Source organism: Saccostrea cucullata, unplaced genomic scaffold, assembly GCF_032062105.1.
Source record: "Saccostrea cucullata isolate Sc308-1 unplaced genomic scaffold, CSIRO_AGI_Scuc_v1 ctg1047, whole genome shotgun sequence".
NCBI lineage: Eukaryota > Metazoa > Mollusca > Bivalvia > Ostreida > Ostreidae > Saccostrea > Saccostrea cuccullata.
Genome location: NW_026920290.1, coordinates 41,509 through 55,891, shown reverse-complemented (window position 1 = coordinate 55,891; position 14,383 = coordinate 41,509). Strand labels below are relative to the sequence as shown.

Genomic DNA, 14,383 nt, shown 5'->3' with positions numbered 1-14,383 from the left:
ACAAAAAAAAGCAACTTAATACTTAAATTTAAGAACATAGTCAATTATTTGTTTACACAAAATTCCACCTATTCCCACATAAAATCTTACCCTTTTCTACATGATTTTCAAAAAGTGGGAATAGGTAGAATGAACCATTAAAAAGGTTCTCAGGATATTAGATCACTTAAAATAATTTTTTTTCAAGACATCTTAAATCAGAATCTTTCACATTTTGTGAATGGTCATTAGCAAATTATTTCGATAAAAACCACTCCGATTAAACACACAAGTATTCTGAAGTTGATATTAGAATAATGCTGAATTTTTCTTTATTGAAAACATTTATGAAGTCTTTGGAGACCAACTTTTCTAATAAACTTTAGGAATTCCGATGTGCATTAACAGTACCCTTCTCTTATCTGACTCAAGACAATTACTAGTAATGTCGACTCACAAAGAAATTGTATGACAAAGGATTTGTCCTCCACATTTCCATCCACAACTTTCCTCATTTATGGAGTAATATTGATATTAAATCATCAACTTTTCATAAGTTAATGTTACATGGATTTTAACTCCTTATTTAAAGTAGGTATCCATAAATTTTATGGTCTTTTTATTGCCCCTCTTTAGCAACTTATCTCATTAATGAGTGGAACTGTGACTGACTTGATTTAAATAAATTGTATGTTTTTATATTGAATTTGACTAAGGAATGTTCCATCTGTCTGAGCGGGTGTAACCGGTCAACAGAGAGGGCTTAATCTTCCTAGGCATCTTATCTCACCTCCTGAATTTCCAGACTTCCTGAATAAGACATTTGAAGGAGGTCCACAATTGCTCTGCTCCTGATTTGAATCGTTTGAATGATCTTTTGAGATTGAATATTGTTCGTTATCTCCATATATTTTATAACTGACATATTTTATGACTGGTGATAAATATATTTGGGATCAAAATTATAGTATATATTATCATTTATTCTAGAGCGACATATGCACGTAAACTACAAAAGAAGGGACTTGCTTTGAATACAACTGCTTATTAGCGTTGTAAGCATTTAACGTCGCGTTAAAATATTTCCTGTTTCTCTCAAATTAGTTATACGTACTGCTTTTTAATAAAACATCAGATTGAATATATCTTTTCAACATAATAGACGAATCAATTTAAAAAGTTTAAATAAATTTTCCGTTTTTTGCATGTATGTCGAGAAACAATAAAAAAAAACCCCAACATATACATCGTTCAGAGTCACACCAAAAAGATGAGTAAAACATACCATCCTTATTTTTAAACAAGAATCATTCTCTTGCAAAATTTATTTATTCTTAATTTGAAGACCTCCTTCAACTGAGTTATTATGAATACATGTATTTAGAATTTTCATAAACCAATACTAAACTGAAAATTGGGTGTCATAAACAATAATATATGTTATTGATTTTGATACTAGTTATAATTTTTTAAATAAAGATTGATCCTCACAATGTTGTAGGAGAGTATTCAACAAAAACATATAGATTACTAACATATGAATAGAAAGAAGTTCGTTCCTTTTCATATTTTCTATCTTTATGAATACTCTGATATTTTTTCCAATGACATCTCCTTTTAACATGAATATATGAAGAAATGGGAAAAAGGCCTTAAAAAAGCTTGAAGGTTCGGGATGTTATAGAAACAACAGATGAAATTAACTTGCATGCATTAATACTACATACCATATCCGAATGTTGTAACGAAGTTAAAATACAGAAAAGAAATGACAGGTAGTAAACATTCCATATTAGCTACTTCCATGTCGAAATAGGAAGTAGTTTTATTCATCACGCAACAAATTTGACATAGACTTAAATCACAACAGCCCAGTACACATTTGATTTGAAGGGGAAAACGGATCTTTATATGAAATCTTTTCCAGTATAAAATACTTGATAATAGGATTATATGCATTCTATTGGAATTCCCATGGGTACTGATTGCGCTCCGTTATTAGCAGACTTATTTTTGTATTCATATGAAACAGAATTTATGCAAAAATTTTTTTTTTTGAAAAGAAGAAAACATTTGCTGTGACCTTCAACTCGACATTTAGATATACCGAGGAAGTATTGTCAATTAACAATGATAATTTCCATGCCTACGTCGATACGATATATCTTTATGAGCTTGAGATAAAAGATACCACAGAGTCTGACACATCTGTTTCTTACTTGGATATTTTACTTTAAAAAGACACTAATGGTAATCTAATAACCACGTTCTATCATAAACGTGATGACTTTAACTTTTCTATCGTCAACTTCCCTTACCTTTCAGCAATATACCTTCATCACCTGAATACGGAGTTTACATATCTCAGTTGATTCGATACACTAGAGCATGTTCTACGACAATTTCTAAAACGAGGTAAAATATTGACAAACAAGTTGATGAAACAAGACTATCAGCAGCATCATTTAAAGTCATCATTTCGCAAGTTCTATGGTCGATACCATGACCTTGTCAGGAAATACAATTTACTAGTATCATTGAGTCAAATGCTGAATGACGTTTTTCATACTTATTCTTAGTCCATTATTTTCACACTGAATTGCCGACGGATTTTTCTGTTATTTCCCGATCATGACAAGGAGCACACGGCCGGTGTGACCGGTTTGCAAGGGATGCTCACTCCTCCATGGCACCCGATCCTACCTTTGATATTTTGGAGGTTTTTGTTTGCTCTGCTCCTATTTTGTATTGTTTTATGGACTTTCATATTGAATACTGTTCGTTATCTGCATATCCTCCATGAGGTAAAATGCATAGTAGTTTGCCAACACAAAAATCATAATTTGATAATTTTTTGAAATGTGTTGAATTGTATTTATTTTATTGGAAATCTAAATTATGAAAAAAAATATAGTTTCAAAGCAGGGTATTTACAATATTTGGTTTCAGGACGTCACAAACTATTCGGATTCTGTATAATTTTTCAGAAACAGGAAAAAACGGACAAAATGTTCTCAATTTTTACTATAGAATTAATATAGCGCAATAAAATTCCACAATGAAATATGGCTGTACTTATGTTTTGAGGGGGAAGGGGGACCCTTGGTTCCCACTCCCTTCCTTTTAAAATGGTTACCAGATGTATTGAAACATACGAAGAATGCAAAGTGAGTTTTTAACTGCAACAGACAATTCAAGTTTGAAATCATTATTTCGATTATATACTTACATAGTTTCTCGTACAAACGCTATAAACAAAAAGGATGTTTTAAGGATTTCAATCCCTAATAGGACCAAATTCTCTATCCTTAAATGACCATCAAGTACATAATTCTCTTACATTAAATTAATGCATTTTATAGTAGAAAAGGATTTCCAACGAGAAAGTTTTAAAAATTTCATTAACTAAGCAGTAGTTAATTAACAAAGATTGTATTGAAGTCTTTGGAGAAAAGCGTTTTTATTTAAATAAAAATTCAGATAAAAAGAATATCATTAAATACTGTGGTCGAAAGACCCACTGAGTCATTACAAATATAATGACAATTGAAGATATATATATTTTTTTTTTACCTGATTAAATTTTTTATAGTTGATTTTTAATTATTTACAAATAAAGGGAAATAACTCTTACCAAAATTCAAGGTAATAAATTAGGACACCTCCTACCCTTTTATTCTGATAGTAATAAATGGAAATTATGTCTAAATAAATCGAATATTCAACACTTACACATCTTGAATGTATTCAATGTAATTGAATCTGTTGCTATTAGGGAGTGAATGCCTTAACGAAAGAAAATATTCGTTATTATTTAAGTGCAATTGAGTGTTACTTAAATCAAACGTAAATTTTAACCTCGTCAACTAAGGTGCCGGCTAGATTGTATGCAAATTAACACTTCATCATCACTAACGTCTACGGTCAAGTGCAAGGTATTAATTTGAAAAGAGATATATTCATTCCACTGGCAAAAACATTGTGATTTCAAACATGCAAATAAACTCCCAATTTTTTAAGTAAAAGAAAACAAACAGAAATAATAAAAAATATTGTCACTTATCGAGAAAATCAATATAATACTAGTTTCCTGAAAACAATATTACAAGAAAGTGTGTTTTATTTTAGATTTAACAGTGACCGCCACATCGGCCAGAGATTTTAAAAGTACCGGTTTCAGTGTAAAGATACTGTGCAATCATGTTTACAGTTACCTTTTGTTGACGCATTCTTATGTTTATCAAAATTAAAAAAAAAGAAGCCAAGGTTGTTTTTACATTATCTGTATTTTTCGATAAATTGTAAATCCTTGATGAAGTTTTATATCACGATAATTTAGTATTTAAAACATTTGATAAAGAAAAAATAGGATACGAATTGATATTTGGTGGTCCCTGTTACATCCAACATCAAATAATTTTTCATAAGGTATGTATATATGAAATAGTTATAATTTAATTTTGCTTGTATTCTAGTTTCTCATTGGTTGATTTCCAAAAAGGAACGCAAATTATTTCTCAATAATCTGGTTTGGTATGGGGACACACCCCTTTGACAACCAGCTGAATCATCTGTATTCGTGCCATCCCCTCATTTTCAGTCCTTGGGATTCATGGAAAATTCCAGATTAATAAATGTACCTTTAACCTCAAACAGAAGATCGATCTTACCTCGTGTACACAAACATCATGGCTGCTAGATCTATGTATCAGTTATTACCTCCCCTTGTTTCATATCACTTCCGTTACTAACTATGCTTTATTGAGCGGCAAAGAACTATGTGCGGTATTAACCAACATTTGCCCCCCAAAATCAAACTTTGATGGAGTAATATTTAATTAAGTCCTTAAACAGGGGAGTATAGGCTGACTTCAAAGCACTGAATAATTTCATAAGTAATGACGTCATATGTACGTAATGACGTCACAAATATGACGTAAATTTCAGTTTTTTATGAATTTTGCAGAAAAATGTACATATTTCGCCGATATTTTAAATAAAAGTCACCGAGCGCATGTGTGTTCAGGATTAATATTTTGATATAATGTGTAGAATGATAATATCAATGAAATATGTCAATATTGTTCCTGAACACACATGCGCTCTATAAATTCTAAAGCTTAAATTGTTGAAATTTTGTCCATTTTGTCCTCTTTCTGAAAAAGGATATAAAATCGGACTAGTTTGTGACGTCATAAAAACAGAAATTGTGAATACACTGCTCTGGAACTATAATATTTTCTGTTAACTTATATTTCTCGTACAATTTATTGAATTCAGCACATTTCAGGAAGTTTTCAAAATTTGACTTTTGTGGGGGCAAACATATGCAATATACCGCATATAGTTCTTTAAACTCATAAAAAGCAGCACAATTTAACACCCACAGTTGTTTAATTATTTTAAAATTAATTTATAAGGAATGACTCTAATTCTTGGCCAAATTATTCGTAAACTGACCCAAACCAGGTTATAATCGAAAATTTGGCCAAGAATTAGATCATTCCTTAAATAATCACATTGACCTTACCTTTACTTAAATATTTCTAAAACCAGAAATTATTGTAGTCTTCATTGTTATCTTGACAATAGTATTTAAAATAAATTGAAATAAGGTTTTTTTGTGTTTACTTCGATAATCAAATAAAGAATTGAATTTATGATTTCTAACATGACATTATAACATCTAAAACTCGTGCATCGTATAAAGCTCATATATAAAATCACTGAATGCTCGCATCAGATGTAATCCTTATCCTCCATACACCGGAAGTTAAAATGAAGGAATGATTTTTCATTTCTGAAAATAAAAATATATCTATTAAACACATGGTTTTCTCTTTTGGAATGTAAATATCAATCTGCTGTAGCATAAAATAAAATTAAATAGTAGGTGGTTTATATGAAGTACCGAACAAAAATGAACATTTTCATATCTATAGAACGACCAAATCCAAATGTTAATGCAGTATGCTTATTCTAAGTTTTCGTTTTCTTCAAGAAAATTTTAAGAAACTCTCAAAAAGTGAAATATAGAGATAACGAACACTATTCAAGCTCAACTGGTCATTTAAGGGGGCCGACTATAGTTTTCATTGCGCAATATTTCGCGCATCATAGTAAAATGAAGCGTATTTACAGTTTTAATGCATTTTTTTTCGCTTAATTATTAAGATTAAACAGATTAAGAAATCAAAGGTATAAATTTGTAATTTCAATTTGATATAACTGATTTTAACCGATTTTGCAATTGATAGGTAGGTTGACGTCGTTGTAGTGTGTTTTTGACATTATGATAATCTGTAGCTCTTAAATAAAGGGTAATGAAAGAAAAAAGTAATAAACATACGCTCTTGAAATTTAAAACATAGAAATTTTAGAATATCTCCAATATTTTTATTATGTTTTCATGCGAATCCATTTTGTGCGTCATGTTTTGTAATACTCTTTAAAAATAGTAAAATTTACTATTTTTTGCATTTTGAGATGCCCCCTCTGGTAACAAGACGGTAGAATTTTGTGATTCTTACATATATTGTATAATATAGTATTCCTCATCAAATATTTTAGTTTGAACAAGATGTCTATTGTAGTATTTGTGTAATTTGCTTTAAAGTGCTTAAAATGACATTTTCCTATATAATCCTATAGTAAATGTACCTGTATTTTGAGACGGTCCCTAAATATACCTGGACGGTAGATTTCCCCCAAACTTTACATGTAAACTGAAGTTAATGTAAGTTATATATGGTATAAGAATGAAGAGTTTCACTATTGTAGTTTTCACAAAATAAAACTATAGTCGGCCCCCTTAAACAAAACAATCAGTAGCCAAGCAAGCGACCAACCTCTAAAGCATGAGATTCAGCTTTATACAATACAATTAAGTTCAGATGTTATCGATTTAAGACTTCTTCTTGACTATTTCAAACGAATATACTAGTAGCTTCATTTTCCAATGATATAAGAATTTTGCTTTTCCCAGTTTTCCTACATTTTCCACTAATAACTGTCAATCACAATTAATTGTCAAACTTCATTCTATTGACTTGCTTTATTAAAAATAAACTATATGTAAAAGATATATCACGTAAAAATATAAGAACAACATGACGTTTTGTTGAATTAAAAGGGTTTTAATTTGACAAACCCACATACACCTGAGACTTTTAATGATGGGTAAACAATTCGTAATTTCTATATAATATAATGTAATAAAATGTTCGCTTTCGGAGGTACATTGTGCACTCCTTTTACAAAAAAAATTACTTGTGCATAATTGTAAAATGTATTTACTCGTAGGTACTTTTGCATAAAATGAGTTTTTAAAAAAAAATTATATCTAATTTCATATTTGATAATTAACTATAATTTTACCCTGCTGATGTCAATGAAGTTGGCTCAAAGAGAGAAGATGCAGTGTGACAGAATTTTTCCTCTACTAGTGTTTTAGAATTAACAAGATAATTCTCTATCTCTCCTCCGTCTGCAGAGTATGGAAACTCTAGTACCCCATGTGAAAAATCTGTGTAATAAATGCAACTTCAATTCACAAACATCTAAACCATAAAAAATATTAAAACAAAAAAATTGTGAACAAACTTGTTCAAAATTGGTATAAATATCCAATTATCCCTAGTGAGATAGTGAGAGTGTTATAAACTTAGTAAACAGAACTCTAAAACTCTATTGCTTCTATCTTTTGATATTTTATACTTGTAAAAAGATCAATGTATTCAGCGTATACCTAGTGAAGTAATTTCCCTCTTCCGTCTCTGCTCCCATAAACACAGATATCCACCATCTTGATTATAGCAAGTTGACCTGGCAGGGCACAGATTCATTTTACATTCATCTCGATCCTTTTCACATTGGTTCCCGATGTACCCGCCATGACATCGGCATTCATAATTAGTCTGATTCATAATACAGGTCCCATTATTTTGACATGGTGCTGAAAGACACTGGTCAAACACGTCACAAGTTTTATCTAAATAGCCAGGTAAGCAGGAACAAGAAAAAGTATCTTTTCCATTCAGACAAGTTCCATTGTTGTGGCAAGGTGCACTTGAACAGTAATTGTACTCCTCGCAGTTCTCTCCCTTCCATTCGTCTGGACAATCACAAGTGTAGGACGTATTCTTGTTATAACAGATACCATCATTTCTGCATGGTAAGTTGAAACAATAATCATATATTTCACAGCTTTTGCCCATCCACCCCTGTGGACAATTGCAAATGTATGTGTTTATAGAATTCTGACAAAGTCCACCGTTTTTACAGGGATTGAAAAAGCAAAAATTATAGAGTTGGCAGCGTTCTCCAAACCAGTCATTAGGGCAAGCACAAAGGAAAGAATAGTTCCCATTATGACAGGTTCCATTATTTTCACAAATGGGTACTGCGCAATAATCAATTTCGTCACATAATTTTCCTTTCCAACCAGATTTGCACTCACAGTGATATTCAACGCCTTCTTCAATGCATCGTCCATTATTTTGACAAGGAGAGCTTTTACAGGAATGATACTCACAGATGAAAGTGCTCTTTTCATTGAGGCAGATCTGAAGTGGTCCGCATGGATTGTCTTTACAGAAATTTCTTTCACTGCACTCAACACCTGTCCAGTCTTTGGAACATTGACAAACAGGTCCTTGTTCTGTGTCAACACAGCGTCCGCCATTAAGACAATGAGAAGTTGAGCAATCCTTGCATACAAAGCCGTTCATTTTGTTTACACATGTTGTGTTTCTTGGACAAGGATTATTAAGACATTCATCTATGTCTACATCACAAATCTCCCCACTCCATCCTTCAGGACATGTGCAGTTAAATGACCCGTATGTATTTGTACAAGATGCGCAATCTCGTCTTGCATTCATCTATATCAATATCACAATGTCTTCCTGTAAACCGGTTGCCACATGTACAGAAAAATAATTCTTCTACATCAAAACATGTTGCATTGTTCTTACAAGGGTCGAGGGAACAAGAACTGATATGATTTTGACAATGACGCCCTGTCCAATTTGGTGCACACACACACTTGTAATCGCCATAGTCATTAATGCAAGTGGCGTGAGACCCACAAACAAAATAAAGACACTCATTTACATCTTTGTCACAAAGGTCTCCTTTAAAAAACGGAGAACATGAACAAGTATAACCGTCAACAGCATCGATGCAAGTTGCATTGTTATGGCATGGATTAGATGTGCATTCATTAATATTTACAGCACAATCGATGCCAGTGAAGCCCTTCTCACAATTGCACGTAAAAGCACCAGCACTATTTAAACAAGAGCCATGCCCATGGCAGGGATATTTTTGCTGACACTCATCAACATCAGTTGTACAATATTCACCTACCCATCCATTTGCACATCTGCATGATGCAGTAGCGTTTGTTCCCATAGCTAAAGTTGAGATATTTAGTGGAGTAGATAAATGAGCCAAACACTTTCCACCGTTTTCGCATGACGTGGAGTTACAGGGATTCACTATATCACATAAATCGCCGACCCAGTCGGGATCACAATGACAGGAATAAAGAGTATCCTTAGAGGCCTGACAACTTCCGTGAAGGCACGCATTGTTTTCACATGCATTTATTTCACAGTTTTTCCCTGTCCATTCTGGATCGCAGTGACAAACATAAGAATCTGCTAAGTTCTGGCACGTTCCCATAAGACCACAAGAAGCGTTATTGCAGTAATCTATAATTGTACAATGTTTTCCCATCCAGCCTTCTAAACAGGAACATTCCACTTGCAAATTAACTTGCAGACAATTACCATGCAGTCCGCAAGGGTTACTGGTAAAACAAAGGTTTTCTTTTTCACACTGCTGTCCTGTCCATTCAAGAGGACATGAGCATGTAAACCCATTAGCATGGTTATGACATGTTCCATTGTTTATACATGGGTTAGACAAACAGAAGTCTGTATTTTCACAAAAACGACCGTAAAATCCTTCTTTACAGGAGCAAGTATAATTGTACAAATAATTATTGCATACTGCTCCATTCTGACACGAAGCATTTGCACAGTGATCAACTTCATCACATAAGAGACCTGTCCATCCGATGTAACAAGAACAGTTAAACCCTACATCTGTATCCCTACAAATACCGCGATTCCCACATGGAATTTTTAGACAGTGGTCAATTCTATCACAGTTGCTTCCTGCTATTCCAAAGGGGCATTCGCAAGAATATCCTCCCAAATGTTCATTACATACACGTGGGGCAACACATGATGACATGTTGCAAACCTGTGTTAATTCACAAACTTTTCCAGTATATCCAGGGTCACATATACATACAAAGTCATTATGCCCAGTAAAACATTTCCCATGATTAGAACAAGTAACATTATAGCAGAAATCATAAGAATGGCACTCTAATCCAGACCATCCAGCATCACATTCACAGAAAAAGCCATGATAATCAGGCTCTATTACTTTGTGACATATACCATTTCTGCTACATGTTTGTTGAAAACAGTAGTCACGCTTTTCACAGAGTAGTCCTTCATAGCCCATCGAACAATGACACGTATAGTTACCTCCAGTTATCACACAAGTAGCACCATTCTGACACTGATTGTTAGCACACGAATTTCTTATGGAACAATCAGGACCGGTGTATCCGTTGTTACATGTACACACGGCCTTACCACGCTTAACATGACAACGTCCATGATTATTACATGTATCTTTAACACATTGATGTGCAGTCAACGATTCACAGTTTCTACCAGTTGTTCCCTTCCTACATTGACAAGAGTAACTCCCGATCTTGTTGACACACTCTCCTCCATTACAGGGCTCCAGAAGACATTCATCCTCATCAAGCTGACATTTCAGACCGTAAACAGAGGACGGACAGGTACAATGAAAGCTGCCACGTGTGTTTTTACATGTACCGTGTCCACAAAACTGTCGAGTAGCACATTCATTGATGTCCTGATCGCAGTTATTTCCATGCCAACCTAGAACAGATATCGACATCCCACTTGAAGCATTTTGGCACTAGCTTTTAGTTGTTTATTTACATGCCATTTACTGAACTACGTCAATTTCATGTATGAAACACATATTAGAATAATATGGTCTAAGTTATTTAACATCGTTCAGCATTTGTTCAGTGCAGTAGTTTGTATATTCAAATTTTGCATCTTAGGTAGGATTCTTGTCTGGATTCTGACTAGATACAATATTTAAAGTATATCATGGTAGCTTTTTTAAAGCTTTCAATCTAATTACAGATCTCAGCGAAAAATCCGTAAAAAGTTTTTTCTTTCTAAATAAATGGTCAAAACTTTTTTGTTTTTATATCATTTTGTATCTTTATATGATCTTTATATGATTATATATGTGAAAATATGAAAAATCTAAATATAGAAAACATGTAAAAATAATTAGTATATCCTAAATTTATAAATTTATGAAAAACACTTAACAGAGAAAATTCGGAATAACCAATATCCAGTTTAGTTAAATTATTACCAAATGTCAATTTGGTAATAGCATGGTATAGACCCTATATAGTTACATCTTTCTATGCAAATAGAAAAGCATTTTATAATTTGAAATAGAAGAAGGCATCGAATGATTGCCAACAGTGATTTTTATTCTTAATGTCCATGAAAGGGTTATGACCTTGACCTGACGATGCCTCCAATATAAAACGGTCAAAAATAATCTAATTGATACCACTACTCAGTGATATTGTCTTCTTGATTCTATGAAAATTACATTAGTTTTTAAATACAAAAAAATTGAGAAGAATCCTACCTTAAAATGCATGAAAAAAATTTGTCTTCTAAGTAAGTTTTATGTCATTTGTTGAGGCACTGTTTTGATATTTATAATTGTCATTTGGTGATATCATCACTTCAAATACGTGATATCACCTATTCGAATGGAATGGTGATATCACCTATCTGAATTGGTGATATCATCTTTTTGATTTGAATAGCTGATATTAATTATTTCGATTTGGTGATATCACCAATCAAATAAAATACGCGATATCACCAATTCAAATAAAATTGTTGATACTGTATACACGGTTATTTTCGCCCCGTTTTATTTTCGCCCCTTTCGCCCTACCCTCATTTCGGCGAATTTAAAACGGGGCGAATTAAAAGAATACAGTATAATTTCTTAAACAAAACTATGACTGGGCGAATTTAAAAGTGGGCAAAATTGTTTGCAAGTTTGAAAGGGTGAAAAAAACACGGGGCGAAAATAACCCTGTATACAGTATCACCAATTCAAACAAAATTAATTGGTGATATCACCGATTCAAATCAAATAGGTGATATGATCACTATACAGCAGTAATATAAATACCAAAACGGCGACTCATACTTACAGTTATAAAAGTTAGATTTTGAGTATACGATCATTCTGCCGTATTGTGGTGTCAATAATCATTACAACAGTTAATCTTTAACAATTGTTAGATGGTTTCATATCAGCTTACCCATTTTACAGTAGGTATGACCGTTGACGACACACTTTTGTGGATTACCAGGACAATGAGCTGTACAGTCTGGTCCATAGTAACCCTCAGAACAGTACGCCTTGTACGTAAACTGGATACTGAAATAAGAAAAAAAGCTGTTTATGGAATCACTGTAACTTTTTACGACATAATTTTTTATTAAACATGTATATTTAGATAACTTGTTTAAATTTCGATTGATTTATAGAGATGTAAGATAAGGAACGACTAAGATAGATTTTTAAGTTTTCTAAAGACTTAAAATTATCAAGTACTGTCCCTGATATTCATTAAAATATTTCTTACAAAAAAGAGTTTTTATCTGAGAAGTAATTTGCTGTTAGTTTCTTTTGCCGCCAATGTTGTGAAAGTATGTTGTCTCCTATTTGTAGATTGTAGTCCGAGAACTCTGTCTGGTAGATGAGTGGTGAGGAGGAGTGTTGTAAATCTCGTACTTCAACACGTATCTTGTCCAGATATGTTCTCTGATTAAAAAAGATTACAAAGCGTAAATATTCCCAATGGTTTTAGCAATGAATTTAAGTTTTCAAAACAAATGAGTTATACCCATGAATCCATTTCTAAAAACTGTGGGTTTGTTGTATTTCCGACTTTAGAACCATAAAATACGTCTTGTCGTTTCATGTCTAATGTTGTGGTAAAACTAGATACACAGCTACTGTTTCTGGAGCAATAAAAACGAAATCATTAAAATATGTGTGCGAAAGTTCAGTATATTATCAAAGTCAGAAAAGTCAAACTTCACTTACTTGAGACATACAGTTAGTACAGGTTTACATAAATTGGTACACTGGCTACCCGCCACTCCCTGACAACATCCTCCGCCGTGAAGTTTATTACCGGAACTCCTCACTTCATCAACGTGTATGAAGAAAGTTATTTTCCCAGTTGTAACCTTGAAATGTACAGTTAGGTAAAAGAACTAGTTGTTTCTACAGATATTATAGGGTCATGTAACAGTGTGTAAGCTGAAACACAACATACCCCGTTAATTTTTCAGTTTACCATGTCTCCACGTGCTAGTAATTTCCTAGCCACATTCTCGTGAATAATTATAAACCCGCTGTCTCTTATACTAATGTATTCAGAATCTTTTATTTTCCGGTGTTCAGCAAACTATAAAAGCCGAGAAGTTCAAAGTAGCTCTGACGGTAGCCCTGGCTAGAGTTGGTGAGACAACAGCGAAATAAAGTAAATTTTATTCTTGGAAGTGACTATAGCACGTGGAGACATGGTAAACAGAAAAGTAATGTTGCGTTTCAGTTTTCCCCATCCTGTAATATCTGTATAAATATAAATATACTTCAATCTCTTAATTCAAGTATTCTCTAGGATATAATTTTCTGCAGTAATGAATCAAAATTTCTATTTTTGGACAAATATTTTTGCATGGGAACAGGGATTATACTTTTTGGCCTCAGATAAGCAAATGACTGGGACCAGTATGACTTTAACTGACAAATCAGCTGAATAAAAATTGCAATATAGGTTACTACGGATACTAAAGAACTTAAACTACGCTTGAAAAAAAGGAAAATCTTATAGCAATCGGAAAGGCACAAGGAAATTGTTTATATCCATTTCGTAAATAAAAAGCATTTTTATTCTATTATTTTCATTCTCACAATTACAAACAACTTATTCTTATATAAAGATAACGTGGAATTCTATCCCGAGTTTCTCAAAGTCATATTGCAAAGCGATTTGCGTCTGTATTAATTCCTTTGTTGTACTACCCGTAAATACAATTTTCAAGTAGATTCCTTGGTTAAAAACACGTGATCACGAGAATAATTTATGTAAAAAAAGTTGTTTAGGCCATTTTAATGCATAAGAGATGCTTCTCGTCTTCCGTACCCTTGAAGCGCTGGA

At 32.8% G+C, this 14,383-nt stretch overlaps 1 protein-coding gene across 1 annotated transcript; it reads right to left on the bottom strand.

Annotated features, from left to right (window-relative positions):
• Nucleotides 1-5,606: 5,606 nt before the first annotated feature.
• LOC134246260 (protein eyes shut homolog) lies at nucleotides 5,607-12,749 on the bottom strand. The gene is given in 5 exon segments (XM_062728596.1): nucleotides 5,607-5,779; nucleotides 7,357-7,504; nucleotides 7,727-8,841; nucleotides 8,843-10,970; nucleotides 12,470-12,749. Coding segments are annotated over 5 exon segments (3,456 nt in total). The 5' UTR covers nucleotides 12,474-12,749; the 3' UTR covers nucleotides 5,607-5,718.
• Nucleotides 12,750-14,383: the final 1,634 nt, after the last annotated feature.